Here is a 26546-nt window from a genome sequence, read left to right on the forward strand (position 1 = left end):
GTCAAGTCTCGATAACCATAACTGGAAAATGGCTTACAAAATGATACCAGGCACAAAACGTGCGCTTTTAATCGTGGCGGTGTGGAAAGTCACAAGGGCCTCCGTGGAACCATATACATGTACCATTATCCGTCCCCATACAAAAGGCTTGTCGTATTGCTTTATCGACACACAGACAAGATTGAATAAGCCACTCCTCGGAGACATATTGACCAATATCAAAATCATTCGTGTGTGTCGGAGATATCGCCAAGAAATGATTTGAAAGGCCAATACAAAAGCCTTATATCAGGCGCATTGGATTGACATTTTGCATATGCCAATATATCGGGCGTATCCTTTGCTAAACTATCATACAAAGTTGTGTGACTGTTCTGGTGTCTGCCATCATTCTTTAGAACTCTGAAAGGTGATATCTGTGTCGAAGAAGAACAGGGGCAGATAGGTAAGAAAATGAAGGGATACTTCTAATCGAATTCAGCTTGCTTTCTGCTGTGTGGCGCTGTTTCTCTTTTTCTTGGACGGGAGAGGTTTTAGTTACTCTATGCGCGCAATTTATCACAACACCACTTTAATACTTCAGAAGGCAAGGACATTTTTGCTGCAGTATAATATTAATAGTTTTTTTTCTTTTATTCATATCTGAAAAGGTCATAACTATCTCTCCCGAAGAAAGACTAAATCGATCAAGAAAGAAATAATGTATGTAAAAATGTGCTGGGGAATTTTTGTGGCCGTGACGGAGTCCCTTGACGTTAAAAACTTACGTGACGTATTTATAACCGACACTCCCGTCGTATCACAGATGGCAATACCAATCAGAAGTAACCTTCCGCCCACAGCATTCACAATTGATGTCTTTTTAACAACCTGTGTCGATCTCTTCTTTTCTCTTCAGCGACTGACACATCTACGATGTCCGAAGGAAAACTTCACCCAGACGAAGCCCCGCCGTCTTATGTCGACGCCACGAACGGGCCAAACCCACAGTATCCTGTAACAACGGCGCCGTCTTCGCCGCCAGGGGCTCCCCCACAAGCGAACTATATGCCTCCACCACAGCAACAATATAGTCCGCCTCAACCACAAAGTGAGTATATATGCATGGACTTGTGGAACTACATCCTAGAATCCTGCGCAGAACTAGATTGATGATGTCGTTCCTCACCTGCCAACACAGGTCGCCATTTACGGAAATTCTACTAAATGAATCTTTGAGTAGTCACAGGCACATGGAGAAACCAGAATCATAGCGATCGATTAGCTCCCAATCAATCACAACAGAACACATGTCACTTTTTATCGAAATTTTTTCTTCTTCATGTTTTGTTGGGGAAGACTGATCGCTGATTGATTGGTTGATTTTCAGTGTCCTTTTCTTTTTCACGTGCCTGTGACCACGCGGTGTAACGCAATCTGTGTTGGCACTGTCTTTAACTGCTAGGAGAATGACTACTTCCTATAATATGTACCAGGGTTTTCAATACACATCTACTCCCCAATTCGTATATTTCAAAGTTGACGAAAACATGTATGTGAAAAAGCCCTGATTCTCAGGATTGTGGAACTACATGTACGTGTATATGTATATATAGCATGCTTTGGAATATCGTTGGACTCACTGCAGTCTGACGCAAGAATAGTGCTGCATCTTCGATAATTGTCTCGTCAGCCTCCATAAAGAGAGACTTTCATTACAGTGATCAACGTGGAAAAGCACAACTTTGCTTGGGTTACGTACTAAAGTGTGTCCTCAAAGCTAACTCTTCTCAGGTCGTCCCCACTAACTATCATCGCCTTCTAGGCTGGTTGCTCTGAGCTATCATCCACATTGCTTATTTCTTCAGCTATGTAGCTAGCCAGCAAGAGCTGGCGGACTGGCTTGGCATGGCATTTCCATTGTATAGAACCACAGAGATACAGATAAAAACAAAAAACGTACCGCTGTGGCTTGTTGCATGGGCCAGACTGCTTAATCAGGCTACTTTTTATCAGCCTCTTCTTTGATTTCCGTAGTGCACCCTGCTCAGACGACAGTGATTGTGAGTACATCTAAGTTAGGCCAGACCTCAGTTCAAATGCAGTGTCCCACATGTAACGCTTTGATTATGACGGAGACAGAATACAAAATTGGTGGAATGGTGTGGTTGATCTGTGGAATCATATTCATCGTCGGGTAAGTGTCCATGCCCGATTTTCGGCAATCTGGGGAATTCATTCTTCGAGAGATGTACTCAAACATGGCTAATTTTCTGCACCGAAGAAGCATGGTCTTCTGATAGACCAATATGGAGTTTTCGCAAAGCTCTTAAAACATCCACGTGAGCGGCTATTCCATTGTTAGACATGGTTATCTGGAGGTCGAGCAATGAGATAGGCGTTCACGTTGGCGTGTTTCGGGGCATTGGCGAAAACTTCCTTACGTTTGCCTGATCGGAACCCTCGATTGCTTCTTGAGAAAACCTGCGAGTGGAGCTTTTTAGGTCTCCGGGGGTGCTGTCAAATTTTCCCTCTCCTGATGGGGGAACTGGTTTCTCTGTTGAAATAATGAGATGCCTCGGGAGCGTAATGGAGTTCGGCTCCATGGAAATGACCGGGCCCACAAATGCAGTGATATTGGAAGCGGAGTGTACGTTTTATCCGATTCTGCTTCTTTTTTCAGATGTTGGGCAGGATGCTGCCTGATTCCGTTCTGCATTGACGAGCTGAAGGACGTGAGACACAGCTGCCCGAATTGCCACCAGCACATCGGCACATACCACAGGCTCAGCTAGGCTGGATGCGGGCTTTTGACCCCAGTGTAACAGTAATATCCCGTAATGTCCAGGGGACAAAGAGGTGACTATTTCGCGCTAATTCACTGATGTATTGGACGTCATATGTCTCTATAGAACGACATCTTAATCCATCACCAGACAATAGTAAATGACTTTATTTTTCCATGCAGTGGGACATTTAAGACTTTTACCCAGGCAGAGTTTTGAACCACCGCACCTGCTTCGTATTTTGACCCAATTTGGGGGCGCAGCGATGTCACCCGACTTGAAAGTCGATGAAGATGGTCTACTGATTCCACACTGGAGAACCTGCACCACATTTTTCGAGGGCATTCTTCGGTTCGATTGGAGGATTTCCTGAAAACTTACTACCGTACAGGGACATTTCCATTTCATTCACCACCAAAAATTCACCACCAAAAAGTGCTACAATTGTGCATCAAAATAATCATAATACTAAACGCGGATATACTTCTATTTGGTGGTGAGCAAATTAAAACTGTTGAGAGTCATTCAAACGTGAGAAACTGCGGGAAAATACATGTATTACCTTCTTTTGAGTTTTTGAGCCACGAGTTCTGGACTCAGGGCCATTACTACGATATACGCGGAGGAAGTGCCCTTAGGATATTTCAAACTCGCGTCGTCATCTTTGGCCATATATTATTTTCGGTATATATAATGCCCGGCCATCAGGGTTCCAGGCTTTCTAGCACCCAATGTTCCAAACTAACAGAAGGCTTTATTCACTACAGCGAACACCGCGCGAATTTCACAGGCGTTGGAATTATTTCGATATAGAGTAGGTTTAGGGTGTAGGTTCTGGCTAAATGCGATTGCGAGAACGCACGCCATGGATGACTTTGTTTTTTACGCCTCATTGTATCCGAACCAAATCAACAAAATATTTTGCTTCGTGATTCCGCATGCACTGTGCATGCGATTTCATCAAAATCGCATTCGCGTTTAGTAGAGAAAGCAATTCCGGCTACGCATTTCGGCAGCGCTTTTTGTCATTCGCGCCCCACTGCACCTACAATCTCAACAAAGCAAAAATCCCATACGTCACTTTGTGAAACTTACCTGTTGATCTATAACAACTCGGCGAGAAATGGAAAGGAAAAACATATTCATAACGTTTATCATTTCGTTTATGACTTTTTACCAGTTTTCTTCCCATCGAACTGTCCATTTTTTCAGTGTAGGCCTACATTGTTTTTTATTGTGTATCCTTTTTAGTTGTCTTCTTTTGTAAACATTAATAAAAAAAAGTTTTTCAACTGCAGTAAAGTTGTTGTTATCTTAAACACACCATTGGGCAGCGATTCGCCGGAATTATATGTAACCTTCGCAACGTTCAATACACATAAATGTAATAGGCCTAGTCATTTGGTGAAATGAATGAAGACATTGAAAAGTGCTTTAAGTTTTCTGAATAAACGCGTGTCCTGTGGTCCAGAAGGTCTGCCCCCCCCCCTCCGTTTGCACAGAGTAACCATTTAAGAGTGACATGTTCCTCAGTGAGATTGTGCTACTGCAGTGCTGGAGAATCTTCAATATTGGACGTTGGACGCCCATTGCGCTCACTCTTACGGACTATTCACTGTTTTTTAAAGTGCATTCATTCACAGCCCATAAATAGGCTTCGACCCACTTGTATTCACAGCCCATAAATAGGCTTCGACCCACTTGTATTGGGAAGGGCCAGACACATTATTGATATATGCTCGTAGACTCGTCCCTGCGTGTTCATTTGCCAAAGCATGCGTGTCTCTATTCAAAAAATCACCCTCGCCCAGTTCGACTATGGAAAATTGAGATTGTGATATTGTCAGGAGAAATGCCACTTGATGAGAGCGATTTATACTCAGACTGGACTGTGGTTTAAAATGTTATCCGCAGTTTTCATCAGGCCTACAACCCCATCCATCCTTATGTCATTGCATACATGCATTACGTTTTAGCTGCTGGTCTTCTTTCATTGCAAAGATTTGCCTGGTTCGCCCAAGGTTATAATACAAGCAATGCTCGTCGAATGAGATCAGCCCAGTGGGGTTTATAGGTGGAATGACTGACTAGGTAGACAATGATGTTTAAAGTTGCAGGTATAGGGAGATCAATACTGCCCCTAATAAACTGCTTATGAAGTGGCACATTGTTTTTTGCAGGTATAGGGAGGGGTAAAGTGTCTCACATCAGGTCTCACATTTCATCCGAAGCAAAAACTCAATTCAATTCAACTTTATTCTCGAAGATTCTTTTCATTGGGAATTCCAGCAGAACAGGCATTAGCCCATTATATTGCCTTTTTGGGACGAAGTATTGGTCTCAACAGGCAAGAACAGGTGCCCGTACGGTGTCGCCATCTATTAGAAGGCGTAATTGGAATTTCCCATAATTCCACCGGGTGACGTGTATTCCTCCATCTTGTTTGGTGTGTTGTCAGTGCAGGGAAGCAGTGCTGAAGGCTTCGAAACATTGTGATAAACTCGAAATACAAGCATAAAGTGGCCGTGTCCCCCATAATATTAGATTCTATAAACATTTAGCTATGTATATGCTAAGTTTATTTGGCGTAATTATCGCCCAACTCGTAGTTAGCAGGGCGTTTTATCTGCCTGGGTTGGCACCTGTGACGTACTGTGAAGAAGGAAAAACCACGGATACATGCAAGGTATGTATGTAGTTTGTAAGAATATACATAGGGCCAGGCCTACTATCGCAAGCAAGTTCAGCTGGGTGGCTTGTGACACTTTGGAACCTCGGTCCCGGACATGTCGATGGTACAGTTTGCGCATAACTGACATGAACTTGGACGCATAGGGCCAATAGGCCTTTCACTTCTTCAGTATCTTGTTCAAAGAAAACACGGCGTTTCACAACGACAACGCGCGCACCTGCTCAAGCTGCTGACCTGTTGCAGCCAAGCGCAACACAATGTTTTCTTTGAAGGAGATAGGCCTATGCTTTATATAGAGGTTATGTCTGTTATGTGCAAACTGTACCATCGTCATATCCAGTTCCGAAGTGACGTATTCGTCATGTACCTGGGAATGGGGACCACAATATAATATATAGGGTTGTGTCTTTTGTTTATATTCTGCGACAGTCCTCAATGTCTGCATCGATTTATGCAAGAGCTACAGTTTAGAAAAACTGGTCATGGAGAAAAACGGCCAACTGTCATAATTAATATGAACTCATGAAGTTGTGTTCGTTGTTCTTCTGGCAAATGTGATCTTTAGGGCCTACCGTCAATTGAATTCAACAACAAGCTCATAATTTCTGATGTTCTCGGAGGTGTTCATTTCACACTTAGACTTAGAATACTTCTTTACTAGGCCTAATTCGTCATGGTTCCTCCTGAACAACTGATAAATTTTCCATCTTTTAATTTCATAAAGTGATAGGTTTGGTTGATCAATGATGTCTGCCTAAAATGCAACAGATCTGCGTCCATTGACAATGCTTAAATATGTGACCCGTTCCAGCAAAACCAGTTGCATGTTGCTCTGAGCTTGGCAGGTTGAGTTGCACTGTTTGTTCATTTCACTATTGTCTGCCTTTTGTGAAGTCTGCCAACATCAATTTCTTCTATTATCTCCTGGTGTCATCTAGGCTCCTCTTATGTGCAACATATGACTGGTTTTGCTAGAACAGGTCACATGTGTGTGAATGGACTTTATAAATGAAGGCCTTATTTCATTCATTTTGACTGTAAACTGTAGAACTAAAACAACGGTATTATCTGTCATGTCAATTTGTCATATGTAGACAGCTCGTCTTGTCGGCGCGCAGGTCAATTACACTGTAGACAGCTTGTCTTGTGGGTATGGCCAGAATCGTCACTGTATGTCGTTGCTTGATCAGCCACTGTTCTTGCATTGTTTTTGCAGTCTGTACAATATGTACGATGGGAAGTACCAGTTATTTGCACATGTGCTGTATATATTGATTTTGTAGACAAAATCTGATTATTAAAGCTACATTGACTTGCACATTGTAGAATCTTTGCTTCTTTTACAGTGAAATATAAAAAAAAGTTACTTTAATATGGTGATTAGAGATTTAAACCGGGCCTGGTTGTTTGAGACAAGTTTTGTCACTTAGACTATTAGTAATGCTGGCATTTACTTTTAAAACTTGGCGTTGTTTTCTTAAGTTAAGAGTTACATGTAAGTCCATAGACCTAACGCCGTTAAAAGTTATGGTAGAATAAATGGAAAATTATTTTGAACAACCCGACCCTCCTGTTCATAGGAAGGATCATTCATAGGGATTATAATCCATTTTACTTTATTTTGACAGTTACGGTACGTCATCCCACCAATGAGGACTCAGCTGATGAAGGCTTCAAAAAGATGGTTTATCACTAGAACCAGCAGTAAATAACCCGGTCATACACTGCTACTGGCATTTCATCAGCAGTTTTGAATTTGATGCCTATTGTCTTTTCTGTTTTCCAGTCGGTGATCAGCCTATATGTGAACAAACTTGACTCAGTAGAATCTGTCATTCCTTATGAATATCATAGGTAAGTTTCATATCCCATTGCTATTGTCTTTTGTAAAAAGGGAAGCGAATAGGCCAAATCAAGAATTTGCAAGAACATTGAGAAAATTGGTAAAAGGGCACAGCACATCAAATATTTCATTCAAATCCAATACTGTATGGTAAACTGGGAAGTATATGTGGCCATTTTATTTTGCGGTTTGTGATATTGGCTGTTGCATCCTGAGGAAATCCGGGGTTAATGCACGCTTCTCCTGCCCTGCACACAAACCCCTGAGACATTCGCCCTCATTTGGTGAAGTGCCAGCTCAGATGTATGAACTGCGCCCAATCAAAGCGTCGCTTACCAACCATTGAGGCTAGTATTTAGTAATGTCAAAATTGTTGGCAACAATATCCAAACCTGCATTCACGACGAATAGAGAGCACTGTCTCCTTCGAGGTGCGCACTGCAACCTCGATTCTCTGAGATTTCTGAGTACGATTTCAACTCGTACAAATCATTAGAAGTATGGTACTAGAACCAAGGTTGACAGTTAAATCTTGGTGCTGACTTAGTGGTTGACCATTGATATCCCCATTTTGGCTACACAGTAGAACCTCTCTATTAAGGACACCCTCAGGACTGACAAGTGCTGTCCTTGATAGAGTGGTGTCCTGATTAGAGAGGTCAAATTGAATGGAAACAACCAACTTGGGACTGAAACTAGTGTCCTTTTAAATAATAGAGAGGTTCCACTGTACAGGTTCCAAATCCTAAAGCAATTAGAACTCTTTCAAAACGTAGTGAATGCTCATTTCAAGGGCTGGAGTCTGTTCTTTGTTTTCCAGAGAACAGCGTCCAGGGTTGTGAATGAACATTCACTACGTTTGTTGCTTTATGATTTCAAGACTAGGTACTGCCATTTTGGCTTGAACTTCCCCTCGAAACACGAAGGTGATGTGGAGGGCGAATGTCTCTTGGGTTTGGGAATATCCTCAGGATGGTGATATTACAACTTTGCATTCATGATTTTCGCGTTTTGACAATCCTATGAGTAATTTCAATTAGACTTTCATTTATAGAAATAATTATCTGTAAACACAAAAACGCCATGATAAAAGTCACGCAGTAATTTCCAGGTTGCCAGGTTCAGTATTCTGAAACCATGCTTTTTCAAGGCCAAAGGTTTTGAACTACATGTAATTTACCATTGATACATGTCTGACCTTGTCAAATAGTCACCAATTAACGCCATGCTCTGGGAAACATAAAAAATACAGGCACTGAAGCTTTCCTTTTATAATAATTTTAGGCTGCTGAAAAATATATTCTTATTTGGGCAATTATGGTGCTCAGTCAACAATTAAGTTTATTAAAGGGGCATTATTACATGGGTGCAGGTGCGTCCTGCCATTGTTACATGGTACAGGTCTGTCTGCCTTTGGCATGTTTGGGGTTAATCACTTAATCAAGCATGACATTGTTTTCCTTGAACAACAAAACAAATGCTTTGAGTCCAAAGACATGTTAAAGCAAGGGTTCCTATCATTGGGTCATGTCTGTGCCCAATAATGACGGTTACTCAATTCAGTTGTTTTGGCGACTTCGTTCACATGGTTTGGCCATAAATAGGTATTTGAAAATGCCTTCTAGCTATTGTATTGTAAGCCCTGAATGATTCATTCAGAAGGGTCTACTCTAAATCTTTTAAGGGACTTTAAGGTCTAACTATGTGTACTTCATGTAGACCTACTTAGTACAAGAGTTGAATGAAAGAAGGATTTAAATGGGGTAGCCATTTGTACATGTGTGGGCCTACATTGTACATGTACATGCAGTAAAAGTAATGGTGATACATGTACAGTAGAACCTCTTTATTAAGGACACCCTCGGGACTGTGTCCTGATTCACAGGTTAGAGAAGTCGAATTGAATGGATTGACCAAATTTGAGATCACACTTAAGTTAATGTCCTTAATAGAGAGGGTGTCCTTTTTAGAGAGGTGTCCACTGAGGGAGGTTCTACTGTAAATTTAAAATAAAAACTGTCCATAAAATCATGACTGTGACTTGTACACGTGGTGGAAACCTCTGGCTCGACCACGAAATCATGATATAATTCATAAAGAGAGTGCTTGGTCAATTCTGACAGCTTGCACCGTTCAGTGAGCCAAGTATGTGGCAGCGACGTACCTGGCGTCACTCCCAAAGAAGGGGTGTGCACATCTGTGTCCCTAGAAATTTTCTAAAGCCCCTTCAGCGGCCAAGTGCCGGCAGTTTGCAACCAAATCCACACCTCTTTCAGCGTGGTGAGAAGTATAATTCACCTGGCGACAGCGTTGTAACTAGGTGTTATAATTGCAATTTGCGAAATCTGTTGGGTAGTTTTGCTTTTGGTGTCCAAATCGAGGTCTTCCCGCTTGGTGTCAATGTTGTTGGGGATTAACACTACTGTACATGTACTATTACTAAGATGACACACATGCTTCTGAGTGAAAATCATTGACATACCCAATCCCAATGTAATCACTCAAAAAATGCTTAAAGCGGTACGCTGTTTGTATTTACTGGTGGGTCAGGAAATGCGGTTTCATGCCGGAGGCGGAGTGCTGTTATATCATGCATGCAAATTTGCTGAAACTTGGTATTCATAGTATTTGTATTGATGGGTCTGCATGTACACCACGGCAAATTTGAAACTTGTATTCAGTTCGTATTTACGTAATTGGAAAATTTCAAAACAATCCCAAATTTTTCACGAATGGCGTGGACCTTTAAAAGATCGGTTCAGTTTCGTGACAAGAAGTGACTCTTGACCTGCTTGTGAATGGCTGATATTTATAAACACTAGTAGTAAATGCTTTTACTACAGTTTTCTGCAGATATGACTAGTGTAAATGTACATGAAGTTTAGAGTAAAAGCATTTACTGGTCTTTTATAAATATCAGCCAATGTACATGTACATTGTAACATAAGATGTGTAGAAATAGAATATAATGACACTTGACCAACTTTCAAAGCTTCGAACTTTCAAATATTTTACAACCGTGCTGACATTCTTTTGTTTCAGTTTTGATTTCTGTGTGAGTGATGAATCGTCCTCACCTGTGGAGAATCTCGGCCAGGTTGTCTTTGGCGAGAGGATTCGGCCATCGCCCTACAAGGTGGGTAGCACAAAGAAAGTCGCGCTTACATATTTGAAGTGCCGGTTTTGTCCCCGCTTCTGGCGTTATTATGTCAGGAACCCAGTTTATGGCTACTTCAGCCAAAAGTGGAATGTGTGAGAGAAAATGTCGAGGGTACAACAAAAGCAAATAGGCCAAGGATGGGCATTGGCATCGGTGCTGGACACCCCTCAAGTGCTGGACACCCCTCACATCGGTGGCTTGCCCTGGTCTGCCATTTTTTGTGGCTGTGTATTTTGTGAATTGATTGCGATACTGTAAACTGCCCAATTTTTTTTTTTTTTTTGTGGATTTCGCTATAAAAATTCAATTGTAGTGATTGTATGAGTTTTTTTATAGCGTTTTTCCATGTTTCCCTGTTCAAAGCGCTTTTGGGATTACCCTGGTCCGCACAGAAATCAATCTGGGGTTTCAAGGAGCAACCAGAAGGCGCTCACTTGAACTCGACCAGTAGGGGTCCAAGCAGCTCGAATATTTTGCGGAACTACATTTACAGTATTCTACCATTGCTATTTCATTGCATTAGCAACAAAAGAAGGAAATAATCAAGTGAAATCCCCAAAGATTCTTAGCTTGGCGAAAGTAGCTCCTGCAAGCCAGTGATCTTGTTGGACATCTGAGTCATCAGTTGCATTGTAACCTTAGAAAATCAATTCCCCAGATTGCAGAGAATCAGGCAGGCTTTCCAGCTTGCTGAGTTGGCCTGTCCTGGGAAATAGAGATCTGTATTCAATAAAGTTGGAAAACTGTGTTGTTGGAGTCTTTTGGCAGGCTGTTTGGTAAGTTGGAAGGCCTGATAAGCTTCTCGGCAGTCTGGGAAACTGATTCGCCAGGCTGATCGTTGATCTTGAAAAATAAGTACTGATAATCTTCTGTCTCGATCTTCAGATAAGCTTCAATAAGGTCGAAGAATGCAAGGAGTTGTGCAAGAAGTCTTACGACCCCAAGAAGCCCGATGAGATGAAGAAGCTTGCCTTCCTCAAGAAGGGCATCATGTTAAACTATCAACATCACTGGTAAGACCTCGTCATGTGTTAGATTTGTTGTTACTTTGAAAAGCAATGTGCTGCCAGAAGTGGGTATAGCCAGATAAGAAGCAATGCAAAATGCCTTTCTAGCCACTAACTCATTATTTACCAAAAAAAAAGGAAACAGGTTATTAAGTGGAACTGTTAATTCACCCAAATCCTCGCCAGCAGTCACAATTTTGGATTTGATAGCATACCTTTTAACTCTGCCCAATGTTTGGTAAGGCAGCCAATATCTCAAATTCGGGATCAATGCCTTGATTATTTGCCTGTTCCGTTTTAATGATGAACAGTAGAACATCACTATTAAGGAGACCCTAGGACTGACAAGTGCTGTCCTTGATACATGAAGAGAGGTGTTCTGATTAGAGAGGTCAAATTGAATGGAAACGACCAGTTTGATACCCAATCCAGTGTCCTTATAAGAGAGGGTGTCCTGAATGGAGAGGTGTCTGTTTAGGGAGGTTCAGCTGTATTTGTTCTTCTTTAGGATCATTGATAACATGCCTGTGACCTGGTGCTACGACGTTGAAGGAGACCAGAAGTACTGCTCACCCGGCTTCCCCATCGGCTGCTACGTCACCAAGGAGTCCAAGGCCAAGGATGCGTGCGTCACTAGCGCCGAATTTCACAAACCTGACACCTATTACGTGTTCAATCACGTCGACATCACCCTGACCTACCACAGCAGTACCGATGCGGACTGGGGTTCAGTCGTTACCAGTGGTGTTGGTGGAAGACTCATCTCCGCCAAGCTTGAACCCAAGAGGTAAGGAATGTTGTTGTAACAGATGCCTACTATTGTCTGTTCCACGAGAGTAGAAAATGGCACTCGGCTTTCTGGTGATTTACACAGAATGTGCAGCAGACAAACGAAATTCTATCTTTTATTTCAAACTTCCAAAATCTGAAGGATCTAAAATACTTGCCAGAATTGGACATAGCGTTACCAAGAAAGAATGTGCAGATCCATTTTCTCATGAAGTGGACAGAGGGTTACTTGTTCAGGAGTTCATGCTTCGTCTTTGGGCAGGAAACACCCTTGACCTACCACCAAAAACCAATCACTTGTGTGATCTGCTAACATGGAAGTCCTACTCTAGTGGTTTGACTATTGTATTGGTTCAATTCATGAAACAAGAAAGAAGTAGTTTGTTTGTTCTTTTTTCTTCGGCGTTCAACCTGCCTAAATTTAAAACTTCAGTTCTGCAGCAGAGATGAAGCGGCTTATTGTTTCAAGGTCATGCTGTGTTCCCCACAGTTTCCCCTCAACATAGGTGTCTGCGGGCCAGAATTCTTGTTGTAAATCCTGGTGCAGGGGACAGTCTTGTAGGTTGTGGGCTGGGGTCTGCACAGCTGTCTGGCAAGTTTGTTGGTTCAGTCGATTACTTATTTCAAGTGATGGTCCCTTCTTTCAGTATGAAGCACGATCCAACCAAAAAGGGAGCTGATGCCTGCAAGAACGCTCCTGCCATGGCTGTCCCCGGAGAAGACAAGGCGAAAGTCGACATCAAGTTCACATACTCGGTGTTCTTCCAGGTAGGAATTCATGTCTGTGTCTTTTTTTCCGTTAGGAATTTTTGAGATGCACTCTAGACGGTCAGTCCGTTTTTTGTTATGAAATTGGCTGTTCCTCTGCTGAACCTCAGTGGTCTGTGGTCAGTGTCGAGTCCTTTGGCCAGTATTCCTTTTATACCGGTTTCTTACGACGGGTGAATGTAAAGACTTTTGCTTCTTGTACTGAATTCGTAGTGTGGTATGTAAGACCTGAGGCCGGTGAGGGGCAGCTTTGAGATTTGTAGAGAGGTAGACTAGATGCCAATGCCAGGGAAGCTAAATGTCCCATACAGAACAGGAGTAAATGTGGAAGCTGTTGGGACTGTCAGCCAAAAGTGGAATACTCCTTTGAGGGCTTTAAATCGGGGGCACGATTGTCTTAAGTTAGAACAGATTTTCCAGATTTTACTACGGTTATCGTTCTCAGTGCTTGCTCAGCTGACACAAAGTCTGGAAATTTTGTTCCAACTTCTGATTCAAAGTCCTCAAAAGAGTAATGCAGGTCATGGCACATGACCGAGGAGTAATAGATTTGATTCTCATCTGGGCATTTCTAATACATGTTGGTGGTGAAGGGTTTGGTGTGCCCTTTGTAGTAGCTGGATCCCCCACCCAAGAGAGCCTCTGTGGCGCCTAAAAGCAAACTGATCAAAAAGCTGCTTGCGATGGGAGATGCAGAGGAGGTGATTGTCATGACTAATAAATTGATTAAAACAATTCCATTTTAGGTGAACAACAACATCAAGTGGTCATCTCGCTGGGACTACATCCTCGACTCGATGCCTCACACCAACATCCAGTGGTTCAGCATCATGAATTCTCTCGTCATTGTCCTATTCCTCTCCGGTATGGTCGCCATGATTCTCCTCAGGACACTCCACAAGGATATCGCCAGATACAACCAGATGGACAACTCGGTAAGTTTGGCACCGGCTCCTGTTCTCAGAGGGCTTTGGCTTACCTTTCATTGCAGAAATTCCCAACTGCTGGCTGTGGCACGCATTATAAAATAAGACTTACCCGACGATAAATATTTATCCATTGTTGACACCTTGGAAAGGGTTATTTCAGACGGCTGCAAATCATTTCGAACACCCTAAGGAATGCAGAATGTTGTTCTGAAGGAGTGAAGCATGGCTCTTTAAACCAACAAAGATTAAAAAAATTACACTGATTTGAGTTTTTGGGCAAATTGCTTTTCTAAGATGTAGAAATTGTCTTAAAAATGAGCAGCAAACACCATATTAAGAACATCACTCACTCGCACACTTCTGCACCTTGACATTTCTATGCCAATTGTGCCACAGTCCTGAGCTGTCCGTGTCAAGCCCTCTCTTACCACTCAAGTGCTCACAGCATCATGGGCTATCACATGTTCGGAAGAGCAGAGGGATTTGAAATGATGTGACTGCAGTCGAGACGTATAGATTCCTGTTCTGAGCTCCAAATCATATTACAGTAGAACCTCTCTATCAAGGACACCCTCGGGACTGACAAGTGCTGTCCTTAATAGAAAGGTGTCCTGATTAGAGAGGTCAAATTGAATGGAAGCAACCAATTTGGGACCAAACCTAGTGTCCTTAATTGAGAGGTTGTCCTTAATAGAGAGGTGTTCGCTACTTTTCATCACTGGCACCACCACCCATTACTCGATGAAAATCCCATGTCCCCATATCCCATGTGGAGAATGGAAGTGATGATATCTGACAGTTCATTTGTTATTATTTTGCTTTGCTTGCAGGAGGATGCTCAGGAAGAGTTTGGTTGGAAGTTGGTCCACGGTGATGTTTTCCGTCCACCAAGGAAGGGCATGCTCCTCTCCATCTTCCTCGGATCTGGTGTTCAGATCTTCTTCATGTCCATGATCACACTCGGTAAGTAAACAACCGTTTGAGCTGAGCATCTGGTGGTGATCGTCAGCAGGTGGTTTTTATCGTTACAGGACTCTACCATTAACGCAAATTTCCTCTGTAAATTTCAACGTGCAAAATATCTGTCTCGATGGATTCAAACCATTTCTTCAGAAGTCATATTCATGAATTTGGTGAAGAAATTATAAATAAACTGTATGATTTCAACAAAAAATCCCAAAACATTTCTCTATTGAGCGGTCCAAATGTTCTTCAATCCGCCTTTCTTCTTTCCAGTGTTTGCCTGCCTCGGCTTCTTGTCTCCTGCTAACCGTGGTGCCCTGATGACCTGCTCACTGGTCCTCTACGTCTGCCTCGGCACCCCAGCCGGCTACATCTCGGCCAGGATGTACAAGATGTTCGGCGGCGAGAGGTGGAAGACCAACGTAATCATGACTGCTTTCTTCTGCCCTGGGTACGTATCAAATAACATTCTGTTGCAGTTGTGAACTAAGGAATTTTCAAATACTGAGCTGGGGGTGGTTTGGTTGTCTAATCAAGGCTGATGGGTAGACTGGAAATGCAGACCAAAACCTGAGGCACAGCCTCGATGTAGTTTTCCCCAATTAGGGTACACCCGCGATCCCCTTGCCCTTGCCAACGACCTGTGCAAACTCTGTCTATGTACCCATTCCCCTCATGTTGATGTTCTCGATGTTTTTCTTCCAGTTTCGTGTTCAGTTTGTTCTTCATCATGAACCTGATCCTCTGGGCCAAGGGTAGTAGCGCGGCCATCCCGTTCGGAACACTTGTCGCTCTTCTCGCACTGTGGTTCTGTGTCTCAACACCCCTTACCTTCGTTGGGGCTTACTTTGGATTTAAAAAGAGGGTAAGTTGGAGTTAGCAAACAAATATCGCGTCCTTAACTTGCACTCAATGATCACCTTAGTCTAGATTTCTGTCTGGGCCACTACAGTGTGTAAATGCTCCTGAGTAAGAAATCGAATTTCAAGCTATCTTTGGTCTATAAAATTGTATGCCAGACTTGCAGCCCTTTCCAGATTGAAATTGCGGGGAGTTCGAGAACTTTAAGTCTTCTGTACTGACATTACTTCATTCCTTGTTACAGACTGTTGAGCACCCAGTCAGGACCAACCAGATTCCTCGCCAGATTCCCGACCAGTCATTTTACACGAAACCATTGCCAGGCATCTTCATGGGCGGTGTCCTGCCATTTGGATGCATATTTATACAGCTGTTTTTCATCTTAAATAGTATATGGTAAGTTACGCGAACTCTGCGATGATGTGCGTTTTATCTCACTTCGATTCCTGCAATTGTCCCGGGTGGGGTAAATGTCCAGGGGGTAGAAGTCTGGGGGGGGGGGGTAATTGTCTTAGGGGGTAAAAGTCGGGGGTAAATGTCCAGGGGGTAAAAGCCTGGGGGGTAATATGTCCGGGGAGTGGGGGTAATTCTAGGACGGGTTAAAAATCCGGGGGTTAATTAATGTCCTAGAACTGTCTGAAATAGGTGCCTGGTTTTGATGCAGAATGCTTTCAAATGCAGCGTTGTGTGGTGGTCATCTTAATTGGCATTATAAGCTGGATGCATGCATATCATGGATGTTTGAAGTTGTATTTCAAGTCGATATGACTCGGAGTATGACTTATTCAAGATTTATGTGCATTTATCCGATTAATGACGCCATTTCTTTTTCAACAGATATAGTGGCTTAACAATACATGACTTGAAAACATTGATCAAATCGTTTATATCAAGGTTGTCCATTGCTGACTGCATTTAAGTCTGCGTCTAAGTCTGAAAATTGCTAAAGCTCACTATTTTATCTGGTTGGTGAAGATGAGAGCTGCCTCAGAGCTATCCTCAGAGGGAATGCTAGCAGTATAGAGTGTAGAGTATAGTGTAAATAAGAAAATAGCTGCAATGACTTGCTTATCATTTGTTGTGTTTCATTTCAGGTCTCACCAGATGTACTACATGTTTGGATTTCTCTTCTTAGTCTTTGTAATTCTAATTGTCACCTGCTCTGAAGCCACAATCCTCCTGTGTTATTTCCATCTCTGTGCTGAGGTAAGTGCATTTCTGATCATCTGCTGATGTGACTCGGACCCATGTAAGAAAGAGTAGACTTCGGCATACAAGTAGACTTGCTCCTGTTCTCCCATGCAGGCCTGAGGGGAAAGTGTATGCCAGATAAAATTGACCCTCCCGCTTATCTGGCATTTCTTATGAACATGTCTGATCTGAGGTGGTCCGGACATCATGACATTGTGGAAAGATGATATAGAAATAAGAAGGCTTTATTGTCTCCAGCATACAAGTAGACTTGCTCCTGTTCTCCCATGCAGGCCTGAGGGGAAAGTGTATGCCAGATAAAATTGACCCTCCCGCTTATCTGGCATTTCTTATGAACATGTCTGATCTGAGGTGGTTCGGACATCATGACATTGTGGAAAGATGATATAGAAATAAGAAGGCTTTATTGTCTCCAGCATACAAGTAGACTTGCTCCTGCATTCCCATGCAGGCCCGAGGGGAAAGTGTATGCCAGATAAAATTGACCCTCCCGCTTATCTGGCATTTCTTATGAACATGTCTGATCTGTGGTGGTTCGGACATCATGACATTGTGGAAAGATGATATAGAAATAAGAAGTCTTTATTGTCTCCAGCATACAAGTAGACTTGCTCCTGCATTCCCATGCAGGCCCGAGGGGAAAGTGTATGCGAGATAAAATTGACCCTACCACTTATCTGGCATTTCTAATAAGTATGTCTGATCTGAGGAGGGTTCAGACATCATCACATTGTAGAAAGATCATTTCGATAAAAGAGGATGTCTTCAGCATACAAGTAGACTTGCTCCTGCTTTCCCATGCAGGCCCGAGGGGAAAGTGTATGCTAGATAAAATTGACCCTACCGCTTATCAAGCATTTCTCATGAATTTTCTTGACCTGAGTTGGGTCAGACAGTATTAAAAACCACATATCATCTGCTGGCGTTGGCCAGAGTTTAAAAGTGAACAAAAACGACCGAACGTTTGATTAGAAAAAACTTTTTTTCATCAAATTTGTCGACAGATAATTCGTCGAAGTGATTGTTTTCCTTGTTTCTATGGTAACTGTTTCTAACGACAACGTCATCTTTGTTTCAGGACTATCACTGGTGGTGGCGTTCGTTCCTGACGAGTGGCTTCACCGCGTTCTATCTCTTTATCTACTGCATCCATTACTTCGTGGCCAAGTTAGATATAGAGGGCGCTGCCAGCACCTTCCTCTATCTCGGTTACACCACGATCATGGTGTTCCTATTCTTCTTGCTGACAGGTGAGTTTTTGTCTCGTTCCCGGAAGGTCTTAAAAAGTCTGACCTGTTTGTTAAATTTTGTTGAAATTAAACTTGAATTTGAAAATTTCCAATCATGTAAATACGTACGGAGTAATAATTTCAAGCGGAATTCAAAGTGTCGTTGTGTAGACTGATATACATGTACAAATGCGGCGATGTTTCTTTACCTGAGCCACTATAAAATACAATGAACATGAATGGCTTGGACCTTTAAAGGCAGCGATGACTTATCTAGATAGCCTACTACATGTAATGCATAATACCATAATGCATAATGCTAATGTGCTATGAGAACCAGCTACCTGTTGTCATGAAAGTGATCAGGGACTGAATGTCAGGCTACCTGTACTCCAGGCTCCTGGTAACTGGAGCCTTTAAGCCCTGTCACAGTCCGAAACCTGTGTAACAATGTGAGCAACTTGGAAACGTTTTGAAAATATTGGTCAGTTTGACTTTTCATCTTTTTAGGTTCCATTGGATTCTTTGCGTGTTTCTGGTTCGTCTCTAAGATCTACAGTGTGGTCAAGGTGGATTAGAGAAAACGATGGATTATAAGAAGATACAACGGATTAAGATAGACTTTGTCTCGGATATGAGGCTGTGGATCATTTATGCATCAAGTTGGTGCAGAGTTTAGAAAAGGAGTTGCCCATGCCATCGCTGGGTTGGCAGACAATGTGTATAGGTCGTTCCAATATCAGTCGAACAAACGTAAGGGGTTTGTGTGCAGCTGTAACTAGCTGCTGTCTCATTATAATTATCGACTTTGATGGGTATTTGGATGTAGGTGAACAGGAGAAAGAAATGGGGTGAATTAATGTTAGTGTTTACGAGACTATATAGCCTATTTATGCTGCTTCAAGGCTCATTTATTGCGAGAAAAGACCAGTGTATTTGGCCTTGATGATGTTAAAGCAAAAACACTTGCGTGAACTTTACCTCTCAGATCTTTCAAGTAAGTTTATCTGGGATGTCAAAACTACATGCACTTTGTCAACCATTCTCATTCTTTTCTCAGAGTTTCATTTATTTATTATGATGCAATTGGTTTCAACCTATCAAAACCAATAGTTATGTCTGACAAGAATTTGAGGTGGATTCTTAATTGGCCTTGTTTTTATATTTCTGCGGCAGTAGTTATAACATTGTCGGTACCAATGGTAGTACCAGTGGCAGTAGTTATAACATTGTCGGTACAAATGGTGGTACCACAATTGTTAATACCAGTGGTGGTATCATTGTTAGTGCAATTGGTGGCACTAGTGGTAGAACCAGTGGTAGTACTAGTGCTAGTGGTAGAACCAGTGGGAATACCATTGTTAGTGCCAGTGGTGAGCGGTGAAACCAGTGGTAGTACCAGTGGTACTACTTGTGCTAGTGATAGAACCAGTGGTAGCACTATTGTTAGTACCAGTGGTGTTCCCAGTGGTAGAAGCACTGGCGGTGGCATGAAACAGGACTACATGTATAAAAGGGATTAATATTTTTTTGGCAACTTCTGTCCAGGTACTCAGTGTTTCAAGGGTGAAATGCTGACTATCTACCTGATGTCATTGTATTTATTCATTTTTTCATTGGACATTCCTGATTTGCGTCCCTTTTCATAATAAAAGGCTGGTAAAATGTAGAATATTTTATTAGTTTTTGCTCTCTTATAACTACTTAACCAAGATTTACTTGACTAACACTTTAACGGTTTGAATGTGGAAACTTGCTTCTTGAATTTTTGTTCCCCCAATACTGGTAGTATTTCAGCCAGACATCCGTAAAGGCTAGGCAGAAATAGGCACTGTCTGAAAAGGCGTGGTGCGGTGCCCTGCTTTAAATGGAAATGCATTTGCCGCTGATGGAAGAGGACAGGGTAACAAGAGAAAATGCCGACAGAGAATACCCTTTAGCTGAATCTCTACTCAAGTCCAGAACTAACTTGAAGTGGAAGCATAGCTTGAATGAACATACTAAATTCAAGAAAAAATGGCACTACACGCAAACAAGCCCGAAATGGCTGGGAAAATTTGTATTTCGCGTCAAATGGATCATTCTAAGTCATGCTTTGCGCAATTCGGGCAAAGTAAGTATCTTGAGACATTTTTGACTTCGAACTTTCAGATGAAATAGGCCTAGATCATTTCTGTAAAATATATGACCTGCCATGACGGAACAAGTCGCATGTCGCTCCGAGCTTGACAGGTTGAGACGGACTGGTTGTTCATTTCACTGTTGTCTGCCTTTTGTGACACCTGAGTACGTCAATTTCTTCTATTACGTCCTGTTGTCATTTTAGGCTCATCTTCTGTGCGACATATGACTCATTTTGACTTGGTGGGTCTCATATTTCATATTCTGTGTGAAATCATCAAAAATTCGGTTGTCATTTTTGTGTGAAACGGAGTATAGTGTGCTATAGTATCAAGAAAATTGAAACGTTTTAAATGATGTTTGTCTGTGACCTTTGAACACTTCATGATGCGTGGATAGATGCAGTGTATAGACACAGTATATGTTGTATGTATTATGCTCTATCAACCCCTTCATAATATTATCTAAACCAAGCTTATTGCATGGAACACATGCTTATGAAAACACGTTGTATGGAAAATGGTTTTCGTACCCTATTAAAGTGGAAAAATGGTTTTCATATCCTGTTGGAGTGGAAAATGGTTTTCGTACCCTGTTGGACTTGAGATATATGACCTGCCATGACGGTACACTTTTTTCATTCGTACTCCTGTTGGAGTGGCAAATGGTTGTCGTACCCTCTTTGAGTGGAAATATGGCCTTCGTTCCCTATTTGAGTGGAAAAAAAATGGCCTTCGTACCCTATTTGAGTGGAAAAATGGCATTCGTACCCTACTAGAGTGGGAAAAAAAGGCCTTCGTACCCTATTAGAGTGGGAAAAAAGGGTTTCTTACCCTATTAGAGTGGAAAAATGGTTTCTGTGCAGTATTAGAGTAAAAAAGGTTTTCGTACCCTGTTAGAGTCGAGAAAAAAGGTTTTCTTACCCTATTACGAGTCCAAAATGGTTTTTCGTACCCTATTGGAGTGGAAAATGGTTTTCGTACCCTACGAGAGTGTAGAGGTATTTTGTCTGTTGTGAATTTTCTTTGCCAACCCATTCGATGTGACGAACGCAGTTTTTCATGAGCCGAAATATGTGTGCTGTAGAAATAGTTCTTGTCGGTATTTGTGTTCCTGCACAAATTTCATTTTGATTTATTAATAAAGATTAATCTTTATTAATTCTTGCTACACTGTACATTGTATCTATGTCTTGATCAGTGATTATTTATGGTTGGTCCTGAGAAATCTTACGACAGGGCCATGTTTGTATCATTACCAATGATATGATTGGAAAGTAATATATGGATGAGGTGAATGGCATGGTGTTTTGTTGTTGATAGATTTGTAAATGATCTTTAAAAGATTAGAAATTAAATATGTGGCGTGTGGCTAAGATAGTAGGAAGAAGTTTGCAAATTCTGTTGACTTTGAAGCACATGTATTCACAGCAGCGATGGTCAGGGGCATAACGCTGACCTGTGACCTTTAATCCTTTGCCTACTGAGCCACTTCCCACCTGGGACTCGAGAGCACTTTTTCCATAATTGTATTTACCTGTCAGAAACGCTGTGAGTACTAGCCATTGTGTAGTTCTAATGGCCGCCGAATGTTGAGACAATACCACCAATGACTATTCATAGGTTGGAGGGTCCAGGCCTATCAATTAGACGCGAGTATGTTTTTAACTCTCAAGTACATATTTGGAGAGGTATTGAACAAATATTTGCTGTGGCAAGTCTACAGATATAAAGAAATTGTTTGATGAAAAAATTAATTTCGAATTTTGCTAATTTGGTAATAGAGGGTGTGTTTTGAGATTTTTCTGCCAGTTGGCTGAAAAGAGTGGAATATATCAATGTCTGTCTAATTTGTCGATTATCAAAAAATTTCCGTGGTCAACTACCAGTTTACTTTTCACCATTTACTTGCCCGACTGTCCGGAATATTATATCAAAATTTCAGATTCACAACCCCACGCAGTATTTGATGCGTCGCCGTCAAACATTGACAATTGAACTGCTAAAAGGCTTAAAAAATCAATGGTGGTCTTGCCTCTATTTGTACTGGCAGCATGAACCATTAGAGTAGTTACGAAAGTTGTTAGCAGATGGCAGTACTATGCATTCATTTAAAACGTAACCTTTTTTGAGGCGTACCCAGTATGCGTGACGTGTCCTGGGATAGCAAATTACTGCGTACGGGGTACGCATTACGTAGGCAAAGGGTTAAGTGTACAGCGATGACGTTTCAAGTGACTAATAGCCGATTAACTTCAGATGGAAATAGATTGCATATACATGTAAATGCATACTGTACTTTTCTTCAAGGTCTTGACGCGCGTTGTCTGGAAGCTGAGCAATGTCAATACATTGAGGGTCAAGATGCTGGTAATGGGACTTTCCAGTGACTGCGACGGTTGAAAATAGACAACAACTTCACTATGAATTACTGTGTGCTCTGTTTAAGCCAGGTGAGAGGCACGCCTGTTACAGTAAAAGATTGGCTTAATGTATAGGTGTCCCTCGGTGCTGGCTCAAACTTAACACACAGCAATTTGCCTTCCTTCAGGTGCGAGTGTAGAAGTCAACATAGAATTTTTTTTACTGCTAAATATCGACGGCTTAATGTTTGGGATTGAGACTTACAGATTGATTGTGAAATTCTTTCATACACTGCTAATGAAAAAGGGAAACTGGTGTGCGAGTTTTTCTAAATAGTCCTGTTTGTTATTGAATTATTTTGACAATAGTGTATTAATAGTAGTTGTACTTAGATTCGTTTTGAGAACCAGTTCAATTTGCCTAATCTGGTTACAAAAATGAAGGAAAGAAACAACTGGCTTTCTCAGAAATCTCCACAGATGTCATGATATATTAGTTTTCCCCAATGTTTGATTTTTTTTTTGGCTTGGCAACAAATGTGCTTGATTATCACTATGCTTTTGAAAATCGTTGTATTGTTTTAAAAACCAATTTAAAAACTCATTTTCATATCACTTGTAAATTTCACTCTTTTCAGGTCATTTGAATGTCATGTGTGGAATATTTTTTCTTGTTGTCACATAATTTCATCACAATGTACACAGATCATAATGGTTGGGTTTAAATGAATTATCTAATTGCCCAATTGAATGACTTATCTATTTGCCCTTGGTTTTTGGGACATTGCAATTACAAGCTGCGTCGTAGGGCAGAATCGGTTTTAAAATAGACTGACCTACCGGTACATCTGTCTTCAAAAGTTTACCACCCTTTATTTGGGTTAATGGGTGTGGTGATTTAAAAGTCCTACTAGGCTTTGGATGCACATGGGTTAGGAGTAGGGAATAATATATTCTATCGGGGTAAATTTGGATGAACTTTGTCAATGTAATTCTGAATGCTTTCCTCTCCGACATCCGTCAACTTTCTACAGAAAATTTTTCCTCCGTTAGCAGTAGTGACAATTGGCCTGTCATATCCTAGTCACCGACTTGTGCTTGCAATCTTAAACGCCAGTGGCGTTCGTGAAATATTTGAAATTTGTGAATGAATTTGAAAATGTTCAAATTGTGTAAATATTCACTGAATATAAATTTCAACAGCGCCATTATGTAGACAGATATACAAATGGATACTAAAATTCAGCAAATTAGTCCGGATAATAACTGCCCTACGGCATTATGTAAAACTGGATTTTTATTTTCCGGGGCCTGTGATTACGAACAGCGTATCCTTTAATGTCCTTGTACCTTATGTTGGATTGTTTATTCCATTCACTCGCAATGCCCTCCTGGTTCACTATGCTTGTAATATTGTACCTTTTAACCACATTACGTGATTCGGAGTAACCATGATGTATAACACTAACTCTAACACTAAACTCTAACACTTTTGGATAATTTCCATCATTAGGGACATATCACTGATATCAACTGTGACCCGTTCTAGCAAAACCAGTCGTAAGATTAGCCTAGATGACACCAGGAGATAATAGAAGAAATTGATGTCGTCAGATTTCACAAAAGGCAGACAATAGTGAAATGAACAACAGTCCATCTCAGCCTGCCGAGCTCAGAGCGACACGCGCCTGGTTTTGCTGGAACGGGTCACAATTGGAGACTTTCAGCCACTGTGGATTTGTCGCAACTGTAAAATTCTATTGAAAATTGTTGCGCTACCAATCCCATGTCGGTTATTTTAAAAAGCAGTGTTGTACTGACTGCTTGCACAGTGCCGCCACCTTTTGCTGTGAGACTTCTCATTCTTTCAGTGATGAAACCAAAGTAATGCCGAGATGTGACATATCTGATATTTGGAGTTTTCCGTTTTTTTGCTGTTGAAAAAAGTTTAATTTGACAACAGAAATGGAAAGATCATTGACTTGGCTCTTGGCATAGTTATGCAAGTGATAGCTGTTCCAACGACAACATTTTCACGTGGAAAGTTATTTCAATTTTTTTGCTCTGAGCACGATCACTGGGAATAGAATTCAGAATTACAGCTATTTATTGAACTTTTGAATTTAGTAATGGTTCCTATAATCACTAACCTTCATTTGATTTATAAAGCATCAATTGCAAATTGTACGATCTATACTCAATTCTTGGGTCAAGGTCATCACATCTATGCGGTATTGTATCTCATTAGGTGTATCCTGCCGTCGTCCGGCAAGGTATCGTTCTATTGTAAATACAGCTCACTATTCTTAATAACTGAGGCAGGTTGTTGTTTATCATTTTATCCTTTGACTGAATGGGGTAACACCTCGTGTGACCACTGGCGGAAGAAAGCTGTGGTGCCCTTGGGAACCCTCATTGCTTCTTGGTCCTTAATCGCGGCCCTGTGAGACATTGAAATTGGCAGTCGTGTGCTGAATCCCGACTGTCTCTGGGAGAATGCAATGGGTAGCCTGCTTTCCTGAATCCCGACTGTCCTGGAGAATGCTGTTGCAACCCAGCTGTCCTGAACCCTGTCTACCTCTTGGAAAATTCAGTGGACAGCATGGAAGGGTAGTTTAGATTCATATCTTAACTTCCGCTTCGTGAATTCGGTGGCCTGCGAAGCTGTCCTGAATCCTGACTGTCTCTCTGAGAGAATGCAGTGGTAGCCGATCTGTCCTGAATCCTGACTGTCTCTCTGAGAGAATGAAGTGGCAGCCGAGCTGTCCTGAATCATAACTGTCTCTCTGAGAGAATGCAGTGGCAGCCTAGCTGTCCTGAATCATAACTGTCTCTCTGAGAGAATGCAGTGGCAGCCTAGCTGTCCTGAATCATAACTGTCTCTCTGGGAGAATGCAGTGGCAGCCTAGCTGTCCTGGTTCATAACTGTCTCTCTGAGAGAATGCAGTGGCAGCCTAGCTGTCCTGAATCTTGACAGTCTCTCTGAGAGAACATAGTGGCAGCCTGGCTGTCCTGATTCATAACTGTCTCTCTGGGAGAATGCAGTGGTAGCCGATCTGTCCTGCAACATAACTGTCTCTCTGAGAGAATGCAGTGGCAGCCGAGCTGTCCTGAATCATAACTGTCTCTCTGGGAGAATGCAGTGGCAGCCGAGCTGTCCTGAATCATAACTGTCTCTCTGGGAGAATGCAGTGGCAGCCTAGCTGTCCTGAATCTTGACAGTCTCTCTGAGAGAACATAGTGGCAGCCTGGCTGTCCTGATTCATAACTGTCTCTCTGGGAGAATGCAGTGGCAGCCTAGCTGTCCTGAATCATGACTGTCTCTCTGAGAGAACATAGTGGCAGCCTGGCTGTCCTGAATCATGACTGTCTCTCTGGGAGAATGCAGTGGCAGCCTAGCTCTCCTGAATTATAACTGTCTCTCTGAGAGAACATAGTGGCAGCCTAGCTATCCCGATTCATAACTGTCTCTCTGGGAGAATGCAGTGGCAGCCTAGCTGTCCTGTATCATAACTGTCTGAGAGAACATAGTGGCAGCCTAGCTATCCCGATTCATAACTGTCTTTCTGGGAGAATGCAGTGGCAGCCTAGCTGCCTGAATCATAACTGTCTGAGAGAACATAGTGGCAGCCTGGCTGTCCTGATTCATAACTGTCTCTCTGGGAGAATGCAGTGGCAGCCTAGCTGTCCTGAATCATAACTGTCTCTCTGAGGGAACATAGTGGCAGCCTAGCTATCCTGATTCATAACTGTCTCTCTGGGAGAATGCAGTGGCAGCCTAGCTCTCCTGAATCATAACTGTCTCTCTGAGAGCATGCAGTGGCGGCCTAGCTATACTGAATCAT

General features: G+C 42.0%; 2 protein-coding genes across 2 annotated transcripts; both read left to right on the top strand.

Annotated features, from left to right (window-relative positions):
- The first annotated feature begins 291 nt into the window (after nucleotides 1-291).
- On the top strand, nucleotides 292-4062 carry LOC135495141 (lipopolysaccharide-induced tumor necrosis factor-alpha factor homolog). Its single transcript, XM_064783581.1, has 4 exons — nucleotides 292-445; nucleotides 899-1090; nucleotides 2017-2176; nucleotides 2663-4062. Exons 2-4 carry the CDS (start codon nucleotides 916-918, stop codon nucleotides 2772-2774), a joined length of 447 nt encoding a protein of 148 aa, XP_064639651.1. The 5' UTR covers nucleotides 292-445; nucleotides 899-915; the 3' UTR covers nucleotides 2775-4062.
- A 1150-nt stretch (nucleotides 4063-5212) lies between these two features.
- LOC135495083 (transmembrane 9 superfamily member 2-like) lies at nucleotides 5213-25014 on the top strand. The gene is made up of 14 exons (XM_064783499.1): nucleotides 5213-5451; nucleotides 7244-7311; nucleotides 10343-10436; nucleotides 11346-11473; nucleotides 11976-12254; nucleotides 12904-13024; nucleotides 13771-13959; nucleotides 14784-14916; nucleotides 15190-15367; nucleotides 15622-15781; nucleotides 16022-16173; nucleotides 16872-16983; nucleotides 18068-18239; nucleotides 18729-25014. Exons 1-14 carry the CDS (start codon nucleotides 5329-5331, stop codon nucleotides 18794-18796), a joined length of 1977 nt encoding a protein of 658 aa, XP_064639569.1. The 5' UTR covers nucleotides 5213-5328; the 3' UTR covers nucleotides 18797-25014.
- The last annotated feature ends 1532 nt before the right edge of the window (nucleotides 25015-26546 follow it).

This window comes from Lineus longissimus, chromosome 10 (genome assembly GCF_910592395.1).
Source record: "Lineus longissimus chromosome 10, tnLinLong1.2, whole genome shotgun sequence".
Classification (NCBI taxonomy): Eukaryota; Metazoa; Nemertea; class Pilidiophora; order Heteronemertea; family Lineidae; genus Lineus; species Lineus longissimus.

Excerpts from the sequence above, each read along its gene's own strand:
- LOC135495083 (XM_064783499.1), top strand. The coding sequence starts at position 5,329 with ATGTATATGCTAAGTTTATTTGGCGTAATTATCGCCCAACTCGTAGTT. Across the intron at positions 14,917-15,189 it reads CATGTCCATGATCACACTCG|TGTTTGCCTGCCTCGGCTTC; the intron begins GTAAGTAAACAA and ends TCTTCTTTCCAG. Across the intron at positions 16,984-18,067 it reads ATTTCCATCTCTGTGCTGAG|GACTATCACTGGTGGTGGCG; the intron begins GTAAGTGCATTT and ends TCTTTGTTTCAG.
- LOC135495141 (XM_064783581.1), top strand. The coding sequence starts at position 916 with ATGTCCGAAGGAAAACTTCACCCAGACGAAGCCCCGCCGTCTTATGTC. Across the intron at positions 1,091-2,016 it reads TAGTCCGCCTCAACCACAAA|TGCACCCTGCTCAGACGACA; the intron begins GTGAGTATATAT and ends TGATTTCCGTAG. Across the intron at positions 2,177-2,662 it reads GGAATCATATTCATCGTCGG|ATGTTGGGCAGGATGCTGCC; the intron begins GTAAGTGTCCAT and ends TTCTTTTTTCAG.